This window comes from Camellia sinensis, chromosome 10 (assembly GCF_055761805.1).
Source record: "Camellia sinensis isolate YWXY chromosome 10, ASM5576180v1, whole genome shotgun sequence".
Classification (NCBI taxonomy): Eukaryota; Viridiplantae; Streptophyta; class Magnoliopsida; order Ericales; family Theaceae; genus Camellia; species Camellia sinensis.
In genome coordinates this window covers 173,192,945-173,219,670 of record NC_138970.1, presented here as the reverse complement: position 1 = coordinate 173,219,670, position 26,726 = coordinate 173,192,945, and the positions used below count along the sequence as shown (strand labels likewise).

General features: G+C 31.4%; 2 protein-coding genes across 3 annotated transcripts; both read right to left on the bottom strand.

The window, feature by feature from the left end:
* Window positions 1–1,759: 1,759 nt before the first annotated feature.
* Window positions 1,760–11,480, bottom strand: LOC114275203 (protein DOWNY MILDEW RESISTANCE 6). Of its 2 annotated transcripts, XM_028217204.2 has the most exons (4): window positions 10,979–11,480; window positions 8,081–8,600; window positions 5,810–6,137; window positions 1,760–2,210 (listed from the first exon to the last, which is right to left on the bottom strand). In XM_028217204.2, the coding sequence occupies exons 2-4, from the start codon at window positions 8,536–8,538 to the stop codon at window positions 1,959–1,961; spliced, it is 1,038 nt and encodes a 345-aa protein (XP_028073005.2). In that variant the 5' UTR covers window positions 8,539–8,600; window positions 10,979–11,480; the 3' UTR covers window positions 1,760–1,958. The 2 variants fall into 2 exon arrangements, with proteins under 2 accessions (XP_028073005.2, XP_082748967.1); XM_082892841.1 differs by lacking the exon at window positions 10,979–11,480 and having other exon boundaries at window positions 8,081–10,408.
* A 607-nt stretch (window positions 11,481–12,087) lies between these two features.
* On the bottom strand, window positions 12,088–15,719 carry LOC114275204 (uncharacterized). Its single transcript, XM_028217206.2, has 3 exons — window positions 15,082–15,719; window positions 13,035–13,201; window positions 12,088–12,932 (listed from the first exon to the last, which is right to left on the bottom strand). The coding sequence occupies exons 1-3, from the start codon at window positions 15,325–15,327 to the stop codon at window positions 12,347–12,349; spliced, it is 999 nt and encodes a 332-aa protein (XP_028073007.2). The 5' UTR covers window positions 15,328–15,719; the 3' UTR covers window positions 12,088–12,346.
* Between the last annotated feature and the right edge of the window lie 11,007 nt (window positions 15,720–26,726).

The following is a 26,726-nucleotide window of genomic DNA, read 5'->3' as shown; positions in this document are numbered from 1 at the left end:
AAATTTTAGAATCGTTTGAAATGTCCTAAATAAGTGTATTTTTTAATTTTTTGAATTAAAAAATAGAGAAAAAAATATAGTTGTTTAGAATAACTTTTGACTTTTTAGGAGAAAAAAAGTGTACTAAAATATTATATAAAATAGCAAAATTACCATTTTAACCCTACTATAATGAATTGCCTACTGACTTGGATTGTCCAGGAAGCCAGATGGTGGACAGGAAACAAGTATAGGAGCAGATTGCCTACAGTCCGAGATCGGACTAGATGGTACTGTTTGGCCCAAGGGGGCCCACCACGGCTCCCGTTTTGATAATCGGAACCGTGTAATGTGTAGAACTTGTCAAGTATTATATGCCTATAAAAAAATCATGTTGATCGGATATCAATAGCTATCTGATCAAAACAGTTTTGTATGAAAAAATGACGGTGAAAAATAAATGGCTGACAAAAATCTGATTTGATCACATAGCTATCCATATCCGATCAACGTGATTTTTTACAAGCATATAGTACTCGACGAGTTCTACACATTGAATGATTCAGATTATCGAAATGGAACCCGTGGTGGGCCCCCACAGGCCCAACAGTAGCCTCTAACTTAATGAATACATATATATCTAATTTGTAATTTGTATCATCACAGTGCACCTGTGTAATTTTCCCCGTCACTTCAATACCATCACCTGTGTAAAGGTGGATTGTACTTTTTTTTGTGTAAATTAATTTTTTTTATATTTTTAATTTGTGAATAGCGATAACTTTTATGTTTTTTCAGTAACTTTTTGACTTTTTGTCTTTTTTATAGCATGCCAAACCAGTCCTTAATCTTTTTTAAGTTAAAATTCATAAAAAGATAAAATAAGTTAAAATAATTAATAAGATAAAATGTCACATTAAATTTATAATTATTTCACTTTTTTCTCACAAATTTCACATCCAATTACAAAAAAATTCAGCCATTTTCTCAAACACAAAAATTTTAACTTACTCAAATAACTAAAAACTAAAATAGCAACTTCCTAAACACCCACAATGATATGTGCGATAATATCCATATCAACTTTTGATTTATTATATATTTAATTATATAAAATTTATCTTTTTTATCACATTACTATAGATAAATTTAAATATTTAAATTGTGAATATCTAACCTTACTCATCATATTTTGAGTCAAATTATGTTATTACGCTTTTGCCTATTTAACATTAATAAGGTTGATAAAACTTGCCACTTAGATCATATTGACATTTTTACTACTTCATTAACACTTCTATACTTTTATAAAAATTTTACTTTGATTATTATATTTTTATTAAAATTTCATTTTTATTTTCATTAACCTAATTAACAAGAGATAGACAGAATGTGACATTAGAACTTACGCCTTCTTGGTATAAACTTTGCTTTTAAAATTATGTTTGGCACGTTGGTTTTTTATTAAAATAGTCACAAAAATATAAAATAGACTAAAAAGTTAATAAGACAAAATATCATATCATATCTAAATCATAATCATTTCATTTTTTCTTTTACAAAAGTAAAAAAAAATTAAAAAGTCCATCACAAGCGAGGCTTTTTAACCTCAGGTTAAAATAGTCAAAAAGTTAAAAAACCAACTCACATCCCAAATAAAGGCTAAGATAAAAAAAAAAAAATTAAAGTCAAAAAACTATTAAAAAATTCAAAAATAAAAACTAAAAAAGAAAGTCATATACCAGTCATTCATGATTTTTCATACAGCTAAAAAAAATAATTTCTTAATACATTAATTTTTTTTATTTCATAAAAAAATTAAAAAACCACAAGAAACCCAAACAACCAGATAAAGCCTTAAACTACAAAAGTCAATTGGCATAATTGAAACTGAAATTATTAAAATAAAATTATAATAAAAAGTGCACGACTCACGAGTGGTAAATTTGATTAATTTATAAATCCTCTAATAAGATTTCTCAATGCTGCAACTGGAAAACTTCCTTGACCATCCTCCTAGTCCCTTCTTGCTTGTAGAACTCTGCAAGAAAGTCTGCAAAAAGATAGCTACGATACAATGGAGGGTGTTCTTTCTCATCAACTAAATCATCAATTGGACCAATCATAGTGTCCTTATTTGGTCCATAAAACATTGCTATCGATATGCGTGGCAATTCCTTATTGGTCACAGCCCTGTGATGTACACTCTTATACCTTCCATTACTCAGTACCTGCAACAATAATATATGCACTAAACCGTAAACCATTTGGTACATTAGAAGTATACATATAGTGTTAATTTAAAAAAAAAAAAAAAACGTATTAATATGAATCTAGCTCATTCTTTGAGAAGTGTTTGCTAATTTGGAGTGCGAATGGCTACTTTAAGAATATAATTAAAATGTGTATTATGTGTATATAAAAAAATAAAAAATATTTAAAAAGAACAAAGTAAAAAAGTAATTACAAAATGATAAAGGTACAAGTAATTTATACATTTAATTATGTAAATAAATCTTATACCGTTATTAATTGAAAAAAAAAAACAATTTACTCTACTTTTTTTAAATTTTTCCAAAAAAAATAAAAAGCAGATAAGTAACTCGGTCCACACCCCTTCGTTCCCCTCGACTCCCATTCTTTCTCTCTCTCTCCCCCCTCTCTCTCTCTCTCTCTCTCTCTCTCTCTCTCTCTCTATATATATATATATATATATATATGAAGGTCTACACAACTAATATGAGTGTCCCTCAAATATTTAATTAAAATTTATACATATGTAATTAGAGGAGTGATTTAAGAAATTGGTTAAAAATTGATTTCTTGACTTTTTTAAATTTTTTGTCTTTTTGTATGTAAAAAATATGAGACGTGATGTAACCTAAAATGGGTTAAAAGCCAAAAATTAACTTTTAGCTAGATTCCTAAATTGTCCCAAAATCCAGTTTAATTGAAGACAGTAGGTGTGAGCAGCGGATATACCAATCCACCAAAACTGACTGAACCGAACCGATCCGTCACATTTTGGACGGATGCGTGATGACGAGCGGACGGTTGCGGATTGATTTTCTTCAATCCGCCAATCTGGCGGACGGATGGCGGATTTGTGATTCCTTTGGCTACAACCGAGCCGCCAAATCGCAAACACCCCTAGTAATTTATAAGATTTTGTGTTTTCAGTTTGTTTAAATATTCTGTTTGTGTTTTCAATTAAAAAATAATTTAAATATTCTGTTGAAAAAAAGTTTTCACCTTGAATATCTTTTTGAATTGAAAAAAATAAACGTGTTATTTATCTATATTTTTTAGTTTTTAAATCTATCTCTAAAAATAATAAATAGAAAATATGATATATGCTAGTTGGTTTTTGTTTTGAAAAACAGATATAGATGTAACAATACAGAGACATACAATCTCTACTACTGCTCTATTCATGGTTTTAGTGGTTTGAATTGTTTTTATATTTTAAGAACCACAAATTTTAATATTTTATGTGGATGAGACATGCTGTGATTGTAGTATGTAGATGAGGCATGCAGTGATTGTGATATTCTAAAGTTTCAAACTTTCTTACTTTGGATGAGTCATGCAGTGATTGTAATATTTTTTTAAGTCATTAACTGTAATACTTTCTTCTTCTTTTTTTAAGGAAGTGCACAAGTTGAATTATGTTTAAAATTTATAAAATTTTAAACCACCAAACCGATTCGCATCCATCCGCCAAACCGCTAATCCGCTCAATCCATATTCGCCGGATTGGTGGACGAATGCGAATTAATTTTCTCCAATCCGCCAAGCTGTCGGACAGATGACGGATTGGAGGTTCTGTGGCCGCAACCAACCCTCGCCCATCTCTCGAAGATAGTTATAAACGAAAGGGTAGTTACAAAATGAAGGATAATTTAGGTTTCAATACACCAAGTTCAGCCTATACTTTATATATATATGTAGGTCTCTTTTGGAAAGTTGGCTATTTTAGTAGGTTATTCTAATTTTTGACTATTTTAGTAGACTAAAATTTTTATGTTTGGAAAGATAATTGAAATTTTTTTTGTAGTTGGATATAATTTTGTAAGAAAAAAAGTGAAATGATTATGAGTTTGATGGGACATTTAATTTTATTAACTATTTTAACTTATTTTATCTTTTTTTTATAAATTTTAATCCAAAAAAAAAGCTAAAACACCACTTGCCATATACCAGTAGAAAAAACACACATATTGTTTGCCAAATAAATATATATATATATATACAAAAATGACAATAAATTATATAAAAAATGAAAAAAGGAAAGAAAGAGTTGTTATAACCGATTTGTAAGTGGGAAGTTACATTTTTTTAATATTAGTAAAAAGTAAAATTAATGATAAAAATATGAAAAAATTACCCATAAATCCTATCCTGTAAAAAGTTAAACCATTTAGTCCTATAAATTTTTGTGTATACCATTTAGTCCTTATGTATTGCCAGATTTTTTAGGGTGTGATTTGATTTATTTATTTTTACATCAATACCCTTTTGAGGGTGTGATTTCTCTCTCTCACTGTGCAACTATTCATCAATGGCGAAAGAGAGAGAAGATGTTTGTTAGAGGCCGACTTCGAGCAGTTTGAGTAGCACTGTGGAGTCTTTCAGTGGGCCCAAGCCGCCGCAGATAGCGGTTGCTCCACCGTCTGTGTCCCAACAAGCGCCTCTTCGAGAGGTGTGCAAGCATCTCAGAAAGAGCCGATCGGCTGCGTCGGCCGTCGGAATCATACCGCCGGTAGCTTCCAGAAGAGACGATTCGCTTCTCGAACAACACGATGGGATCCAAAGCGACATTCTTCACTGTAAGAGATCATATAACTCATCCAGATCCAGAGGTAAATAGGACTAGTCATATTCAATTTACACATTAAATCCTCAATTATTAATTAATTCAAATCTTAATCTGTTTCTCTTGAATTTTGGTTCGCAGATTTCTCTGTTGTGTCATGAACCGTATGCAAACCTTGCCACGAGATCTCAGTTATCAATCCATCTAGAAATTCCACAGAGGAAATGGGAGTCCGAAGAACAATGTTTTGATGTTCAATGTTTGATGTTCGATGTTCGATTAGGCCCTGATGTTTTGATGTTTGATAGTGGAGATGTTCAATGTTTGAAGAACAATGTTTGATGTTCGATTAGGCCCTGAAATTCATTTTTTTTTGTTGATGCTGTTGGACCGGAATGTTTGATGTTCATATGTTGATGATTAATGTCGATGATGTTTGAAGTTTGATGATGTTTTGTTAATGTTTGATGTTGTTGATGTTTTTGTTTGATGTATATACCCTCTATGGTAAATTTCCAAAATTCAAATTTTTTGTTGACGTTGTTGGACCGGAATGTTTGATGTTCACATGTTGATGATTAATGTTGTAATGTTTGATGTTTGATGATGTTTTTTTAAAGTTTGATGTTGTTGATATTTTTTGATGATGTTTTGTTGATGTTTGATGTTGTTGATGTGTTTGGAGGGAAAAAAAACATCTACAGAGTTTTAGGCATTTCAGTCAATACCACGTTGGGATTTTCCTCATTTACCATTACTAAAAAGCGCAAAACATAATGTAACACTGGTTATTTTGTCATTAACATTAGCTTGGGACTAATTGGATCATAAGATAAACTATAGGACCAAATGGGTCATAAGATAAAGATTTGGAATTTATTAGTGCATTGCCCTAAAAATATTACTGTAATTTATAAATAAATAAAACAAACCAAAATATAGGTGATGTATTTATAATTTATCCAACAAAAATAATTTATGGATTCTATCATCATCATCAAGATAACGAAATACCTGGATCTGATCCCCAAGATTGATGACAAATGCATTTGGGACAGGATCAACGGCTACCCATTTCCCATCTTTGATGACGTGGAGGCCAATCACCCCTTGTGATTGCATGAGGATTGTGAGCGCATTGAGATCAGTGTGAACAGGCAGCCCCAAGGTGAGCTCAGGGTCTGGACATGGTGGATAGTAATTTGCTTGTGTGACTAGCCTTGGATTCTCACCTATCCTTGTCTCTAAGCAATCCTTATCTAGTCCAAGGCCATTTGATATCAAGCTCAAGAGCCTACTCATTAATACACCAATCTCCTTTGCATAGTCAGCAACGACCCCTCTAAATCATTCCATAGATCAAAAAAAAAAAAAAAAATCAAAATTAAGCATATGCTCATATGTTATAAAGTAGAAAAAAGATGTGGTTAATTACACTGGGTATTCCTGTATTTTCACTCTAATTTAACTTTGGTCTATTCTTTTTTTAAATTGTAATAATCAATTTATATACTTTAAATCAAGTTGTAATATTACTCTTCCATCTATCTACAATTAATAAGGTTGACGGAACTTATCATGTCAGTTAAAGGTGATATTATTTTCATATTACTAGTGCTTTTATACTTTCATCATCTCATTTTAATTCTTATGCTTATACTAAAATCTCATTTTAATTTTTTCACTTTTAATTTTTGTCAATCTCATTAGTTATAGGTGGTAAAGAAGTTACATTGTAATTTGACTTAAAATATAAAAAATTCATTACCACAAATAAAAATAAAAAGATCAAAATGAGATTAGAGTAAAAAATATAAAAATATTAAGTGTAATTGATTCAAGAGATCCCAAATAAATAAATAAATAAAAGTCCACAAGATAAGGATGAGACTCATTAATTATCCACCAATCTCCTTTTGCATATTCACCAACAACCTACTAAAAGGTGTTTTTAGGAAGTTTGTTAAAAGTTGATTTTTATTTTTTATTTTTTTGTTTTGTATGTAAAAAAATTGTGAGAAGTGATGTAATTTTTAAAGAATTAAAAATTAAAAATTAACTTTTATCTAATTTTTCAAATTATTCCTAAATCGAGTGGGGTTAGTGAAGTGACATTTATAACATGTGTCTCAAATTTATTTTGATGATTCGAATTATTTATATTATGAATTTTGTCAAATAGATCATCTATTGAAAAAATTAGATTATTTGGGGATCTATAACCCACAATAAAATCACATTTATTTTTTATAATAAAAAAAAAAAGCAATAGCATAATTTTAATAAATTTTTAAAAAATAATTAAAACTGATTATAGGGCTACACATGTTTGCTTAATCTCAAATTTTTATTGAAATAATATATTTAACGAAACCTATAGTATAAATAATTTAGATTATTAAAAATATATTTAAGATAAACCTGCTGGTGGGCTGTGACAACTTCTTGTCCCAGCACCCACCCTCTCTCCCTCCCAATCATTCCAATCATAGATAAACTTCAAACCAAAGCAAGCTTTAAGTTTCATAGATAAAAAATTAAAATTAAATATATTTATGGACTGTTTTGAAAAGATAGTTAAAATTTAATTTTTTTTATTTTTTTTTAAAATATAAAAAATATGAGAGATGATGTTACTCAAAATAAATTAAAAGTTGAAAATTATTTTTAGGAAATAGTTTTATTGACTTTTGACTTATTTAAATCATATCACCTCTTTATTTTTTATACATCTTTTTATAATAAATAAAAATTAATTCACTTACGTTGTGTTTGGTTAGAAGATTTGAAGAGAGTTTTGAAAAGAAAAAAAGAAAAGACATGTAAAATTAGGTAAAATATAAATATATTTTATTTATATTTCATCCATTTTTTCTATCTTTCTTTCCATGAAATGAGCTCATTGGACTAGATATCACCTCTCCAATCCGATTAAAAACTAGAGAAAGCCCAGTTCCAGTTGTTATTTTGTCTTATCAATTAAATATTAATTCATTTTGTATTCTAATCTTTTAATTTATTTTAATGTCAATCTTTTGTTAAGATTTTGTTATTAAAAAATACAACAACAAAGAAATGAAATCTAAAATATTCATTTAAGAGTTGACCAATTTACCTACTTGTAAAAAATATGTATACTCATCTAGCTCACACTTATTAGAGAGGGAAAAAATAGCGAATTTTGAGGGAAAAAAAATTGCAAATTTTAGTTGATAGAGATGAAGCGACAACCGAGAATAAAATGTAATTTGCCCTAAAAAAATGATAGAAACAGGAGAAAAGTACCTGTATTGAGGAGGATTTTGAGGTAAGAGATGGGTGAAGTCATCAACAAGATGCCAAGGGTGAGCAAAAGTTTCACTCCACATAGTCACCTTCTCTTCTCCTTTCCCCTTAATATGGTAGTTAGAGACCCTCACTGGTTTTGTTTTATCATCTGTGAATAGAGTTCCTCTTTCTTGGGGTGGCAAATCAAAGAAATCAGAAACAGCATTCATCATTCTTGTGCACAATTCCTCTGAAACTCCATGGTTGATGACTTGAAAGAACCCGTATTCTTCGCAAGCCCGCGATACTTTCTTGATCAAAGACTCTGGATCTTCGTTCAGGTTGATGATGGGAATTGAATCCAAAGATGGTACTTGTGATAGGAATGGTCTTTTGTCCTCTGGGAGTATGAAATTTGGGGAGGAGAGAGACAAAGGAGTGTAGCCATTTGCTAACTTGAAAGTTGCAGTGTCCATAATAAAATGATGACGATGCTGATGATGATGCTGATGATGAGAAGATTGAAGAAAGGTTTGGGCTATTGATGGAACAAATGGTTAGCCAGAGATTTGTGAAAGGAAGCAAGCACACACACCTATCAAATTTAAACCACTTGGTTTGGTAGATATGTGATCAAATATATTATCTGTGGCATGGGTCTCACTGTCCCATTTAAAATAATTGTCTATACATTTTTTTCTTCTGAATTTATAGTATTATTGATATATGATTTGTTAGTTTTCAAATCACAAAGATAATTACATGCTTGTTAACAAATATGATCAATTTTAGTATAGTAATGTATTACAAAAATATATGATGATATATTGAATTGTGTTATTTATGAGCCCCGGTTTGGTTTTTTCATTGGGCTAAATAATCACACATGGACAAAAAAAAAAATCAAAAAGTTAAAAAGTTAACAAAAAAAATAAAAAGTTTGTCATTCACAAGACAAAAAGTAAAAAAATCAAAACAAGAAAACTAAACAATAAAAAAAGTCTTAGATTAAAAAAATTAAAAAAATTAAAAAGTCAATTAAAAAAGTTAACGAACCCTGAATATCAAAAAATTATGAATTTTTGTATTCAACAAAATTTAAAAAAAAAAAAAAAAAATTGATGCCATTACAAAAAGGAATCTAACATTCACTTTTTTTTAGAAGTGTGTATAATAAAATGAAAAATGCGTGAGAGCTCGAATGTGTAGAGCTCGAATGGCTCGAAAATATTATCTTACCGGTAAGAGAATCAAAAAATACCCTAAAACGACGTCGTTTTGAGATTTTAAACCATTCGAGTCATTTGATTTTCGAGCTACGTAACAGTGCCGTAATAAAATTTTCTTTTTCTTCATACATTCATGCAAACTCAAAATCAATGTGACGTTGTGGGTTCAAAAGGTCAAGTAAGGACACAAAATTCTCACCTCACTTCCTAACGTTTCAGTCTTTCGGAACACAAGAATTGATTAACAAGTGACGGCAATTAGGTGATGTATTCATGAAATTTCTAAAATCACTAACAACTTTTTAAAACTGAACAGGAAGTGTGTTATTATTTTAATATTGATTTTTTCATATTTTAATTAATATTGTGACATTTATATATAAAAAGGCACAATTTTTTATTTACTGACCTTAACACAAAACAAGGTCTCAAGCAAAGCTTCGTTTCAATCCCACACCAAACATAGCCTTCTTAACATAACTCAACATGTTGAGATCATTTTTAGGAGTTGTTTGGAATGATCTAAATAAGTATACTTTTTATCTTTTTATAAAAAGATGTACAGAAAAATAGAGAAGTAATGTGATAAAAAAAAGATAAAAAAATAAAAAAATAAATTATATATGAGATGTCAAACTTAACCTTAATGATTTGCCATTAGAATTGCTAAAGTTGCAATATAGTAGTTATATGTGAAAAGTAGTGTTTCAATAATTGAATAGGACAGTTGCCAAATGTCATATTTTTAAAAAAAGATTGATCATTACTGTTTGGGTAAATTACACTCTGACCCTTTTATGTGTGGTCATTTTTTTTATTTTGGTTCTTAATTATTATTATTATTATTATTATTATTATTATTTTGGTCTTTCTTTTTTGGGCACTTTATGTTTCAAATATTTTTTAATTTATTCTTAAAGTTAACTTTTATTTCAAATTAGACCAAAAAAAATATCATCATAACTATCACCTAACGTAAAAATATATTGTTATATTAAAATTTTAATTTGCGTCTAATAAAAAAAAGTTCAAATTACATATACCTTCCTTAAGGTTTGGCTAAATTACAAATATTCTCTTGAAATTTCGGAAATTACATCTCGCCCTCTAAGGTTTGAAACATAAAAGGCCAAAGTATGGAAAAATAAAGGAGATTTTTTTTTTTTAAAGTTCTTGGTATTAAGATTTTATAGCATAAAACATATCAAATATTTTCATAATATCTAAGGTCCCTCAAATCAAATCAGAAAAAATTAAAGAAATTCTCTGATCTAAACTAGAGAAAATTCAATTCAACCTAAAAAAATTCTCTGGTCCAAACCAGAAAAAATTCAATCCAAACTATAGAAATTCTCTCTGATTTACTTATAATTTTCTTTGATTTGTTTATCATTTTCTCTGCCTTTAACAAAACCAGAGAAAGAACCAACATGGAAACCCCATCATCGGCTCTACCTCTCTTAGCCAGCCATTTGAACTCTTCATATTCTTTCAGCAATGCAATCAACAACACCTCTACCTTTTAGATAGCCATTTGTTCAAAATCTGACATTCCACCCAGATAGATGAATGCAGTCTGTCCAATCCAAGACAAATTTTTTACAATTTTGTTTTTTTCCCTAAATTGAATTTAATGTTTAAACAAAGATAGTATTAAAATCAGAGAAGTAGTAGTCGTAGTAGTTACCTTCATAGCTAAGGAGTGATGGCCATGTGAGGCCACACTGAGGATTTCACCGGTGGCTTACAGTAGGCCGTCACCTCCATCACCACCAACAAACCCTTCCACAATGGTGTAGTGAGAGAAAGACAGAGAGAGACAGACAAACAGACTGCCAGAAAGAGAAAGAAGAAAACAAGAAATCACGGCTCAGATCGCGGTGGTCCGGCTCAGATTGCAGTGGTTCTCGGCTCAGATCATGGTGGTTTGATCGTGGTGGTCCGGCTCAGATCGCGGTGCTTCACGTTCCCGTCAACCAGCGATGCTACCAACGCTATAGACTTGGTGGACGACGGCCCAAACACTTCGCCATCAGTGGTATGTCTGTGTATTGATGTTGAGAGAGAGAGAGGAGAGAGAGAGAGAAGATTGTAGAGATCCAGATCGTAAGTAGACTAGGGTTTGGTTTGGACAGATAAAGAAAAGAGAGGAGAGGGAAAGCGGGAGTGGACTGGTTTTGGCTTTGTGTGTTGAGTTTGGTAGGATTCGAACAGATAGAGAGATTTGATGTAAGAGAATCAAATTTGTCTATGATATTGGTGTGAGATTGAGGGACCTTAGACATCATAAAATAATATTATAGATATCTTCTATTACTAAAAATAGAAGAGAGACTTTAGACTAATTTTTCAAAAATAAACTTTATAGTTCAAAATGAGAAATGAGTCAAGCATAAAGGGGACAAAGAAAAAAAAGTTCACTACAAATTTTTTTTTTAAAAAAATCACTAAAAATCAAAAAAATCAAAACCTCAGAGTATTTGCCAAGTGTATTGAAAAAAAAAGTCAATAAAAAAATTATTCACAAATCAATATTATAACCTTATGCCCATCAAATTGGGATGTGGCGGTGGTTTTTTTATTTTATTTTAATTTTTTTTAAATGATGGGATATCTGCATCATCTTACACGCAATTTGACTAATTCCGACACACACAAAATGCTCCCTCCATGAGATCTGGAGAGAGCACATCTCTAAACCCCAAGTCGAGACAAAATTCATCATTTTAAAACCACGAAACACTCTATTTCCATTTCTGTTGTAGGTGTAATCAACATGCTCACATCTCAAATGAATTTGGGGATAACAAGATAGGCTCTTAGCCATCAATTATGTAATAATAAGTCATATCAATTCACTGGTTACAAACCATGAGTACAAGGTGAGTTCAAATTTATACAGATAAAAGCAAGATATGGCAAAACATCACACAACATGCGGAGTTGGGATAATGGAAATTCACCATTAAGCCGCAAAACACGTCAACAACACATGCTTCATTACAAACTAATAAATTTACAGATAAGGAAAGATTTTGAAATCACATCTCTTGATTCAAAGACGGGTCCGTGGAAGTGTGCTCCCTTTCAACACACATGTTCTCAATGCCCACCACACAGTCTTCGAATGTTTATTTGCTTGAAGCATGCTGTTCAGTTCTTCAGCTTGTATGACGTTAATCCACCTCTTTAACATGAAATCCCTCACAGCTTCAACCCCCTTGCTCACAATCTCCTTTGAAGGAATTACAATTGGGTTTTGATCCAAGTTGAGCTTGTTTAGATTTTCAAGCCAGCCAAACGTGTCAGGAAGAGCTCGGATTTGGTTGTTGCTGAGATCAAGATCCCTGAGGTTAAGCAGTTCACCAAAACTTTCTGGAAGCACCGTGAAAGCACTAAAATTTTTACTTAGGTTCAAGACCTCAAGATTTGCTAATCTCCCAATCGCATATGGCACGCCAGAGAGCTCGTTGAAATGAGCATCCAAATATGTCAAAGACCACATTTCACAAATCGATGGTGGTAAGGTCTGGATCTTATTCAGGTGAATTGAGAGCTTTCTAAGATTCACCAGCCCATACCAAACATTTGATGGCAAATACCTTATATTGTTAAAGCTTGTATCCAACTCCACCAGTGAACTGGAATCAAGTAGAAACCAATATCAAATTGATGAGAAATCAAACTAAAACATATACATATATACTTGACAAATATACATAAAAAGTAAATAATAGATTTACCGGCAGCGACCAATGCCTGGAGGAAGAGAGGTGAGCTTATTCCCCGACACATTCAAGACCTTCAGATTAATCAACAATCCAATAGAGTCTGGCAAGGACTTCAAAAGGTTGGATGAAACATTAAGCTCCTGTAATTTCTTTAGTCCTGCAATTGAATCGGGGATGCTCTGCTTCCCATACAAAACTTGCATGTTAGGAACAATGTCAGGATCAAAATCCAAACAATGGATAATCGATTAAACGAGATCATGGTTACATATCAGCACTGAATTAGAAGTCTCTGACCAGTAAAAACCATGCTTTAAAAAATTTCTGTCAGTTCCCTGAAAAATAACTACTACTACAAAATTTTGCTGTAGATTACTAGACCATAAGATATTTTTATGCACCCATAACAGAAAATTTAACTATTATTTGGCTGGTATATTTTATGAAAAAATAATAAATAAATAAAATACTCAATACAGTTAAAAACTTGAACCAAAATGCTCAAAATGCAGTTTCAGCAAGACACGTGATCGACATGCCCTCGGAATTCCGAAAACAGCAAGTGGAGCAACAATAAATAGCCCAGCACTTTAAACATGTTTGATTAGTAGGATTATAGCATATGATTGGGATTATTAGTCTATGGACTCAATATCCTATGTTTGATTGCAAATTTTCTTAACTAGATTACATGTATGTTGGACATTCAATCCAACGAAATTAACGAATTTTTAATATTAAGAGGAGTTGGTGATCATAATTTCAAGTATGAAAGAAAAAAAAAATATATAAGAAATGATTATCTCACTAATTTAATTGAATAACTAATCATACATTAATTCATGGGATTATTTATCCTTTCACTATTAATCTTGATAATCAAACAAGACCTTTGTTCACTAATTTTCACTCAGTTTTACCAAAACAAAACCCCACACCAACATATGCAGTTGTAACCAAAAAAGTGAAGCTTCAAAGCAATTTATGATTTCATTTGAATACATAATGAACAGATATACACATCACCAAATGCCTAACTGTATCAGCAGTTCAGCATATGCAGTTCACTATGTTTCTGTGTTAATCGTCCAATTTTCTTTGCACATATATATATATATATATAGATTGACTACTTAAACCTAACCAAAAATATACAATAAAATGCCTTCTAAACCTCACAAATAAGCTAAATATCATTACAAACATCAGCTCCTGATAACCTTGCAAGTGGTCTGATAGTCACCATACAGATACATACACAATGCAGCATTATGTCCATCAAAGAACTTGTCCAGTACAAAAGCATTATCAAAGAATTTGGGCAAATTGTGAAATGCCATCATCAAAGGATCCATCCAATAGCAGCCATGGTAGTGCCGGCACAAGTACACCAAAAAAGCCAGCCAACATAAATAGGGATGGCAATTTCTCCCCGCCCCACCCTGCAAGGTTTTTCCTCCCCCGCCCTGTTCTACACTTCCCTTGGCCCAATTACATTTATTAAATATAATAGGACTAAAACACTAAAATTTATTTTTATTTCTTTATTTCTCATCTCACATCTTTTAACTCTCATCTCTATAAATTCATTATCCGTAATAATATATATAGCATATCACCTCTCTTATTTATAGTTCCTGCCACCTCTCCGCCCCACCCCATAACTAGATGAATCTTCTAAGCTCAAAACTCCAATTGAAGTGGGACATTTTGTGTTTCACTCCAAAGGTATAATTTTTATTTTATTTTTTTCCCATCTATAACATGTGAAATTCAAATTCATACCAGAATCAAGAAACATTGATTGCACTAACTAGATTTGCACCACATTAATCTTCTAAGCTCAAATTGAAGTGGGAATTCTTGTGTTTTCACCACTTGTTCCAAAGGTATAATTTTTATTTTATTTTATTTTCCCTCTATAACATGTGAAATTCAAATTCATACCAGAATCAAGAAACATTGATTGCACTAACTAGATTTGCATAAAGAAAATCCAAAATTCAGAACAACATGAGTGTTATTATTATTATTTTTAATGGAATTGGTATTTACTAACCTCTAAGTGATTATGAGATAGGTCAAGAGTGGTTAAGCCATGAATCTTCCCAAAATCTTCAGGAAGAATCCTCAATTTACACCAAGAAAGCTCAACTCTCTTGATTCCTCTAGTCGTCGATCCCTCTTCCAAAACCCTAACGACTCTTCTCCTCACGTCTTCATTCCCATCGTCCTCAAGATCAACTCTCTCAAATTCCTCTTCGCAAAAGTTGTCCCCCTCCTCCGATTCAATCACGGTCGACATCTTCGGATACGATTGGTGCAATTGCTGAGAAAGCAACGCCTCGCCGTCGCCGGATTACGATGTCGCCGGTCGGCGACCTCGGTTCCGGTGTCCAGAGCTGAGGGTTGAAACGGAGATCGCGATCGGACGACTGTGGGGGACGAGGCGCTCTTTCTCAATTGCGGATTTTGGGTGAAATAAGCTTCGGAATCATCCATTGTTGGCTTTGGCAGTTGTTGCTTTTGACCCGTTATAGCCGGCCACGTACATAACTGAACCCCATCATCATAATTCAGGTTATATTATCATTTTTCCCCCCTCTTAATTTTGAGAAGTTATTTGGTAGGTGTTCCGGACAGTTGTGATTGCGAAGAAGATTATGTTTATGCTTTTGTGTAGGTGCTTAGGATATAAGAGCATCTTCAATGGTATTAGGCATTTTACCTATCTAAATATTACTATAAAGTATACATTTTATTTTGCCTATCAACGATTTCATGTTTCTGCCCCAACCATGCTCTTTATTTTAGCTATTCATCCAAATACTATTAACTTTATAGAATGCCACGTTAGCAACAAAGATGGAGGGAAATAATCTTAATGATTAAATACATTTTGCCTAGCCTTGAAGGCTAGCTACATGTAGCTAGTGAATGTGAGCTGAGCCAAAATGCCTAAGCATATGCCTAGTGCATTGGAGTTGAAAAAAGTGAGTCACATTAGGCATTTTGACTAACAAGCATCATATGCCTAGTGGGTTGGAGATGCTCTAAGAGGGAGCATGACAATTTGTGATTAGACAAGAGCATGACTACGTAGGAAAAAGGATTTTTTAGAGTTTTTTTTTTTTTTTTTTTAAATTTCTTAGAGTGGTGCATTATGTGATTGAAATTTAATAATAAGTTATATTAATTTTTTAACATTAAATTTTAACCACATAATACATCACTTTAAGAAATTTAAAAAAAAAAACACTTTAAAAGATCCTTGGTGACTACGTAATACTTGGATTAAGAAATAATTTTTTCTTATTTTGATTTTAAATTGTCAACGTTATCATATAAGAACCTCGTTATAATTACTCATAATGATAGAGATTTCTTCAAAGATTTAAAAACAAAAATAGTACAGATTTTAAAAATTTTATCAAATCACTCACAAAATATCTATCAAACCACTTACATCGATGTAAGTCTTACATCCATATAAATATTTGATAAAAATTTTAATATACCTAACATTACTTTTTAGAAGTTATCGTTCTTTTTGTTAGAATTGTGTAATAATTATGGATAAATCTAATAAGCCTAAAATATTTTCATCTTCTCAAAATTTCAACCTTATTCCTAATTTAATAGTCTTCATTGTCATCTACCGCCGCAACAACCACTACCACCACCTTCCTCGCCCCGTCGTCCCTCATTCCAACACCTTCACCAACCAATCCCACTCTCACAATAAGCCTCATCTCCAGGACCGGCCTTGAATAAGCAAAATAATTTTCCGAGAACCTTTTAGATTTTCATACAAAAAATAAATAAATAAAAATCACCATGTTTAGTTTAGAGTTTTCAAAAATAATTTTTTGAGTTTGCAATTCATATTTTTTAAAATATTTTTTGTATTTGATAATTTTTTAAAAAAAAAAAAATCACAAATATTATACTTTTTAATTGTATCCATATTATGTGTATCTACAAAATATTTTTAAAAATTGCGTAAAATATTAAAAAATTCACTAAAAATGACACATAATTGGACCATAAAGAGAGTTATAAGAAAATAAAAAATAAAAAAAAGAGGCGAAATAGAATTGGGCTAACGACTAATACATATGCATATATTTTATTTTTTATTTTTTGAATTGGGTTAACAACTAACACTTATAAATATTTTTGAATTGGGCCTTTTATCAATTGAGCCAAACTAAATTTTTTGAGCTATTTAAACTGGCCTAAATTAATAAAATAAAATTGGGCCAATTTGAATTTTTAATATAGTAAAAGATTAATGAATTTGGGAGTTTTGTTTGGGCCTAATTTTTTAGATCTTAGGCACAGGCCTTACTAGGCTTAGTCTAGAGTCGGCCATGCTCATCTCCTCTTTCTTCTTCTTTCGGTTGTTCAAACCCTAGATTTAGAAACCAAGACTCTCTCTCTCTCTCTCTCTCTCTCTCTCTCTCTTGAGTGGCAGTCACAAGGAATAGTAAGTCACGGGGGCAAAGGATGGTGGAATAATAGGGTTTGAGGGGTTGCGATGGTGGTTGATAAGGTGGATAGTAATGGTCGTAACTAAGGACAGTCGGCGGAGATTGGAGGTAATGGTGGGGTAGTTGATAGTGTTAGTGAGAATGGTTAGTGGTTATTGAGAAATGCAGTGATTTGGTTAATGCACAAAAATGTAATTTGTTTAAGGAAGAAAAAACATAGTCAAAAGTTAGAATGATAGTGTGTACTAAGAAGAATAGTGATATACAAATAGAATTTTTCGATATTATAGAATTTTTCACCTCCAATAAAATGCTATTATTCTTTCTTAAATTATTCATATCTTTAAAACCAGATACCACTTATTGTCATTCATCTTCTCCTTATTGTCGCATTAAGCGATACACAACTTTTTGTCTTATCCACCCACCATACACATACCAAATAGATTTCCTCTTTTATCTCCTTCCACTTCCACCTCTACTGCTATTGTCGTCACTAACAAAGCCATCACCATCGTCTCCGTCAAATCCCCTTACTTCAAATCTTGGCCATCAGTCCACTATGTCTTTTTCACTTTAGCTGGCCACAAAAAAAGCCCTTTGCTACCACGTTCTCTTTATTCATTGGTGCAATCCACTTACGATGGTGGAATTGCTCAAGTTTTTTTTGTTTTTTTGTTTTGATAATCGAATATTCGGATCAGTTTACCCGCACTTCGACTAATTTCAAGAAATCAATCCCACTGCTTATTTGCGAGGGTCCTATTTAAAGTCAAAGCAAACGCTTTGTATAAACATGACTCCAAGAAACTTATTACTACTAGTAGATATTCAACCTAAGACCGGGAGGGAGCATACCCCAAGCCCCAAGTTTTTAATGGCTCAAGTTGGGAAAGGGATATTTATTGATGGTATGGCAACAATAACATTTATTCAAAAAATATATATAATGGAGAACCTCTAGCATACCATAAAGACAAGTGTGGGTGTTGATTTCCAACCACACAACCAAATGGGGAACTCAGCTGGAAAACACTGGTAGAATAGATTAGCCCGAATAACCTATTGCAGAAAGATAAGAATCCAGTGATGGTTCGTCCACCCGGGAGTACTCCGATAATCAAGTCAATATATCTATCAAAGATAACAAATAGTGTTTAACTCACTAGCCAAAATAAGAGCATCTGCATCAGCCTCTTCAAATTTTTAGTCAAATTATAACTCAAAATTCACTTTTGCTATTTTAACTAGTCACCTTTTTAGTATTCACTGCATCAAACTCTTTATTCTAACTCAATCTTATTAAAATATTGATTTCTTATTGTATTTGTTGTTATTTCTTTTTTATTAAATTGGTGAGATGCCACCTAAACAATTCTTAAAAAATGCAAAAAAAAAAAAAAAATGTCGTTGATCGGTCGACCGGTTAAGCTAATTTTGGACATTTTTCTTCTTTTTCTACAGGCACTCACAGGACATTCGAGTGGACAACCGATTTAAAGATTTTGGCTCAGTTTTGCTCCAGAAAATATAATAAAAAATCATGCAACTAACGAATAGTGCCTCAATAAATTTGTTGAGGCAGTGTAGCAAATTTAACAAAAAGTTAATTTAGAAAAAAAATTATTGAGACTGATGGAGGAACAATTTTGTGATTTATTAGCTATATTTTACCTTTTTGTTATTTTGGCAATGCTGATACAGATGCTCTAATAAAAAGCCTACCTTAGACCTACAAAGGTGCCTTACTTTTATAGCCAGCACTAACCTGATCCCTGTAGAAGCCTAGCTTCAATGAACTTTGGCTCAATACTCATCTTAGACTCCCAGCTAGATAGAGATAAACTCTCTAAGAGTTTTATCTTTATCCAGACCAAGATCTTCCCCTGTTCTAGAATTTTTGTCCCTTATCCGTTCATCCCGGATTCCGATATCTTTGCAGATAACCTCGGCTTAGCAGAGGTTACCTCGGCATCAGAAACCAAGCCACATGGCACCTCGACTGACACTTTGGTGTTACCTTGACCACGTGCTGTCATTTACAAAATATATCTCCATAACAAGTATTATTCCATTCTTTACCCAAAAAAATAATTGAAAAAAATAAAACTTCTTTGTTATCTACAAAGATAACAATGATCAATTATTTTTTTATTTTTTCTTTCTTTTAATATTGTTTTTGTTTTTTGTAATGATCGGCATGGTCTCATCATCTAATCCTATGAATTTAATATGCAATGTGACCTCATCAGATGAGAGCCGTCCACCACCATGGTTGGTGGCCTAGTGAAGAATGCAGTGCATTCCCCAGCAGTGAGCCAGGTCGATTTCTGGGAGGGGGTGTTTCAAATCTCTTCATGAGAACACGCCTTGTACTCCCCTCGACAACCTGTCCTCTGCTAGGGCATGTGGTTGCGCTCCATTGGTGCCTTGGTGGTGGGTCCTCCGCTTGGTGGGGGTTAATTCCTGACTGGCGACCGGTTACCCTGGGGTCAGGGCCCACGGGGCCGTGATGACACCTCAGAGCCCTTTTTCTTTAGAGCAAAAAAAAAAAAAAACAAAAAACAAAAAACAAAGATGAGAGTCGTCCCTGTATTAAATTCATTTGGAGTTGTACTAATGTTTATTTACTAGTATATCTTTGTTATTAGTTGTGACTAATCATTTGGTAGTTACTTATGGATTGTTTGGGGTGTCCTAAATAAGTGCACTGTTTATCTTTTTGGACTAAAAAGTTAAGAAAAAAAATATAAATATTTGAGTTAACTTTTTGACTTTTTATGAAAAAATGTGTATTAAAAAATTGTATAAATTAGTGTGTAGAGAAAAATTAGAATTGAGTGTTGTGCAGCCGTACTTTTTGATTTTTGATAAATAATAATAATTTTTTAAATTTTTAAATAATTTTTTAATTTTTTAACTTGTTACACTTGACCTTAATTCAAACTTTTGACTTGGCTTTTTATCCTCGTTGAATATTTAAATCATTTAAAACGCATCGGGCATTTTGTCATCTAATTTCCACTTGCTTATTCAATTCAAATTTGTAATTTGGACGGTGTTGGTGGTTCGGTTATTGGCGAAAAAATTTTAATCTATCATTCATTCGTCGAATGAGTGTATTAGAAAATATCAATTTGTATTCATCTGTGGAATTGACGGATATAGATTAAAGCGATTAGTGAATAGAATTGAATCGATTTGATAATTTAAATTTTTATAAATTTTGAATATAATATAATTTGTTAACATTTTTTTTAGATAACAATTCAAATCAATATAACAAAAAAATTATTAAGTAAATTGTCAAATACTAATAATAAATAAATATAAAAAAATCATGCGTTATCAAAATTATTTCATTACTTTTTTTATTTTAAAACTATTTAATTTAATTTTTTAAAAATGAATTAAGCCTTTTATTTTTCAAACAAAAATACTAAATATCAACCCTTGTCGTTTGATAAAAGAATTTCCAAATTGAAAATAAAGTGAAAACATAAACAAAATATCTAAACAAATTGAAAACAAAAACTCTTACAAATTATTAAGGGTGCGCGCGGTTTGACGGTTCGGTTGCAGACAAAAGAACTTCAAATCTGTCATCCGTCCAAAATTAAAAGGATTGAAAAAAATCAATCCGCAACTGTCTAAAATTAGAAGGATTGAAAAAAAATCAATCTATAACTGTCCGCTCGTCATCACGTATCCGTCCAAAATATAACGGATCGATTTTAATTCGATCAATTTCAACGAATCAAAATATCCGCTACTCACCCCTGATTTGAACCATATCCCCTATTGAATGACATAGAAATCTTAATTTGGAGAACTACAGATAAAGTCTAGAGTTGTTTAGGTATTGTGAACAAAAAGGTAGTGTTTGGTAACGTTTATATTTTTTGTTTATGTTTATAAAAATTTTATAAACTGATTTTTGTTTATTTTTAGAAAAACATAAATTACAAACGCGTTTGGTTTGAACAAAATGTTTAAAAAATTTTAAAAACATAAACTAAAAAATATATTTGTTCAGGCCTAAAATATTTATATTTATTTTTATTATTTATGACAATGGGATCACACACATTATAATTGAAAAAAAATTATTTGAAAAAAAAATTGAAAATAAATTATTTGGGAAAAAAATTATTTGAAAAAAAAAGTAATTGAAAAAAAATTATTTGAAAAAAAAAATGAAAATAAATTATTTTAAAAAAAATTTGAAACTGGAAAACGTAAACTCATTTTTGGAGTTTACGTTTTTTCCTCAAATTTATAAACTGAGACAACTATTTATAAACCAAAAAAATTATCAAATAAGTTTTTATGATAGTTTTTAAAATTTTTGTAAATATAAACTGAAATTAAAAACAAAATGGTTATCAAACAGGCCATAACACTTAATTGGTTTATTTTTATTTTTTGGTGGAATCAACCAATGAGGTGTTGTGTATTGTTCATATGTGCTGAATGGAATGAAATGGTGATTCATTAGGTTTTCTTATGGAATGATCAGTCTCCTATGTTGGTATTTTTTTCATAATAATATAAGAAAAATATGTAAAGTAAATTAAATAGAAATGATAAAATAATTTTTTTTTTCTTGGGTTAAAGGATGAAATATAGAATAAATGATACAACTAAATACAAAAATAAATTAAATTACATTATTAAAAGAACAAATTATTAACATGGATAACCAAAAATTAGAACTCGTCAAGGTAAACTAAATTTTAAAAAATTAAAGAACAAATACTAAAAAAAGAAGCAAACGGAAGTCTGTGTGATACCACAGTGTCCTTAAAATAGATTCACTGCCTCTCGATGGGTGCTGGAGGTATGCCGGCGTCTGCCTTTCAAGATACGACGGTCGAAACCTACTAATGCATAAGCATCTTCTGAATAGTTTTGGCGAACCTGACAATGACTGCATTTTCTCTAACAAGAACCAAAAAAGGGGTTAACAAAAGAAGACAAGAATTTTTTTTTTTTTGCTGTAAAATAAACATTTCCAACTTTTTATCTGAAAAGACCATCTCCATTTTTCATTAAAAATCTCTCTAAAATTCTTCTTCCAAGTTGCAGGGGAAATGCCTCTATTTATATAAGTAGAGGACTCCCAGCGATAAAGGCTATACATCAATAAGGCCATCAAATACCATTAACCAAGGCCATCAACTCTAGCCATTAGGACTAAAACTACAAAGGTTGAAAACCTATGGCCATTAATATAGTCATTAACTCTATCATCAAAAGATGAGAGTTACAAAGGTCTAAATCTCTTATGTGCTTAATATATACAAATAAATATGTATATAATGATGCTTGAATAAACCAACTAGATGGGTTACAAAATGGATATTAATGTTGGGTCACAACCCAATCCAAACTCAATTCTCAAACACATGTACAAATTAAGCCCAACACAACATAGTTTAGCCCAAGCTTAAGATTAAGTCCAAGTCTAAATCCAAGACCAAGTCCAAATTTAAACCCAACTTTATTGATGCCCATTTTATGAAACAATTCTCATTCACAACTCAATAATTTATTCTCATTATTTTTGTATTGCAATCTTCTCACTTAAGATAATACAAAATTATTGAGACCCAACTCACCCGGCAGTTGGGTTTCACTTTAATTTCAAATTAAAGTTGCCAAAAACCTATTATTTTCCCACACCCTAAAATAGTAAAAAATAATTTCATTTCTAATGCATTTGTTATTATTTTTTTAGTTTAATGAAAGTTGAGAATGAATATTTTGATAGAATAATTATTTCATTCCACTTTATTTTAATAAACCAAACACTACCTAATTATCAATTAGTTAAAATTGACCCGTCTTATTTAATGAAAATTAACCTCATGACTTTTCAATTGAAATGGACAAACCAATTGAGTTGAGTTCTCTTGAAGACAACAGATTTGGACCCAAAATTTGTGTATAAAAAAATATTTTTAAAAGAAAAAAGTAATTTATAAATCATATTTATTCTAAATGCGAAGCTCCATTGTATAAAAGTCGAATTTAAATCGCATATTATTTTGTGAGATAAATTTCCATATATTAATTTGGGAGAGTTATAGGTCGGTCCTTTGGACTAGACTTAATTCACAGGAAGTCTTGACCCAATATAATTTAGTCCATCTTTCATTTTTATCCCTTACAATCAGTTGAGTAATTTTACCCTAAACCAAATGCATCCCCCTCTCTCTTTCTCTCTCCTTTCTATTCTGTCACTGGCACACTATTTCCTCTTCCTCCATTACTATATATGTCACTCAGCTCAACCACAATCTTCATCTATCATTGTCAACAACACTCGGCTTAACCAACGCCGTTGTTCTTCTCCTTCCTTGCCTAACACCACCGTCATTCTTCCTCGTTGCCATTACCACTGCTCCTCCCCATCATTCATCTGCTGGCTTCAACACCGCAATCCTCCATCATCGATCTACCACATCTTCGACGTCGTTGTTGTCACCATCTTCTTCCATCACCGATCTACCATCTTTGACATTGTCGTTGCCACCACTTCCTCCATCACCGATTTGGGATGCAAAGTATCCAATCAATGCATTGAAAGGTGTTGTTGATCTTCTACAGACGTGTAACTGATCTGACAAATTTGTTACTTAATTCAGTGATAAATTTATCACTTAATAATTTATGAATGATAAATTTATCAGATTATAGATTTGTTGGTGTAAGTGTGGGTATTTTATCAATGGAATAACAGAGCACATACAAAATAAATAAATTTATCAATGCTTCATAATAGAATGTTGTGATGTCTCTCTTTCTCCCAAATCGAGTTTGTTAATTGTAAATTTTATAACAAATTCAACAGTGATAAATTTATGGGATATGATTGAGACCCCCTCAAACTTCCACCCCCACCACCCCCCATACACACGTGGGGGTTGGTTGTTAATCATATTATTTAATTTTGATGATATCTAAAATATTATTTGCAAAAATCTGAATTTTTTAATATACATATTATTTGACACAAAATATTATCTGTTTAAAATATAAGTTGTATGATATATATTTTTTTAAAACTATTAGTTAAATGGAAATGTTTTGAAAACTTTACTATTCACTTTTTGAAAAATAAGGCTGATTACTATTCATCTTTTGACAAATTGATTAGTTGTATTATTTTGGCAAACTTGATATTGATAGGTTGTCTTGACAAAATTGATATGGAGTGGTAGGATATATTTAGTTTAAAATATCTACAACATATACAATATTTTGAAGAGGGCATATATTTTCAAATCCATCATAAATATTATTTAAAGAGATTTTTTCCGTGTATGCAAATATTTGATTAGAACATTATATATATAACATTATATATATAATGCATATAATAGCATACATCACGGAAGCAATTATATTTTACACAACATTGATTGTATCATATATATTAGTTTGTGAAAACATTGAATATTAGCATATGGAAACATTAATTATTAGCATGTAGAAAATCATACATAAAGAAATGGTTGCAAAATTGCAGCATATTGAATTTTAATTCACATATTGAAGTTTGAATTTGAATGTTAAAGTTACATCTTTATAATATGGACTTTGCAGATTTTTTTTCCCTCATATATTAGTCAAAACCCACATGTTTGTGAGTTTTGTTCAAATTCCGCCACTATGTTTGACAAAAAAAAAAAAGATGCCTCATGATGAAAAGTTGAAACAAAGGATGCCTTATGATGAAAAGTTGAAACAAATAGATGTCATCCATGACGTCAGCAAGGAGTGTCCAACGGGTATATTTTTGTGTATAAATAGAAGTGTTGTATGTGGAGAAAAATCAAGAACTTGAAGAGAAAATTTTCTTAAGCTCCAAAATTCTGAGTATATTGTATTCTGTTCTTTTACTTTCAGATCTAAGTCTAGACCTTGTTCTTACACTTTCATATCTACTTTTTGTGAAAGAATTATTGTAAAAGAGGGTTTAAGTATCACTTATTCTTATTCCTTATTTTTGTGAGAGATTTTGTAAGGGTAAGGCATTTATAGTTGAGTGAGGCTCAATAGATAAGAGTAAGTCTTGTGCCAAATCCACAAGCTTGGTGGTGTGATTATTCAATTGATAGTAAAGAAATTCTCAAGGAGGTTCCTTGGGGAGTGGATGTAGCCCTGGCATGCCAAATCACTATAAATCGCAATGTTTGATTTTCTTTCTCTATTTCTCTTACTTTTTATATTGATAATTATTATTCTGTTTTATTTATTTATTTATTTATAAAAATTCTGAATATTGTGTTAATTTTAATATTGTGAAATTTTTAATAACCCAATTCACCCCCCTCTTGGGTTGCCTATCTGGGATAACATTGGTGATTAGGGAAGAAGAAAAAAAAAAAAATTGACCAATCAAAAGCAAAGGGGGCCGTGGGGGTGACCCCCAAAAGGGGGTCCGAATCTTTTTCCTAAATTTATTACTGCAACTCTGGCTAAGATTTGTTGCATGATAAATTTATCATTGAACCTGGTTTTTGATTCGTTGTCTTGATTTGTAACAGCGTAAAATGATGAGAATTATTCTCTGATAATGGCTTCTCATCTCTCTCCTTCATTCTCTTCGTTTTCTTCATTTTCCCCCCCCCCTCTTTTTCTCTCATCGCCACCAGATCTGAGTAGGTGGTTGTAGTGGTGACGTGTTGGAGATGAAAAATGGCAAAAAAAAATTATTATTGGAGGTCGAAGGTAGTTACTGGAGGTCAGTAATGGTCGTGGAAGGTTAGAGGTGGTCGCTGGCTGTCGGAAGTGATGATTGGTGGCCAAATCGTGGTTCACAATTTAGAGTTCAAAAACAAAACGATAAACTAAAAATAAATAAATAAATAAATAAAACAAAACAAAACAGAGAAAAAAATAAGAAAGAAAATTATAATAGGACTTAATGGTACTGTAATGCCCTCAACAAAAAAAAAAAATGCATAAATCAATCATTCATGATATCCATAGACATGGGAAAATAAAATATATACATCCATCAGAGTATTCTTTGCAAAAAGTATTTTATGTTGACAACAAAAGTAAATGTCCTATAGGCTTACAAACTTTCCAAGTCAACACTTGGTTTCAATAAAAGAGAGTTCTAACTCTTAACATATTAAGCCCTTAGCTTGTATTACATGTAATACAAAAGATAACCACAAAAATAAGCCTTCAGCTT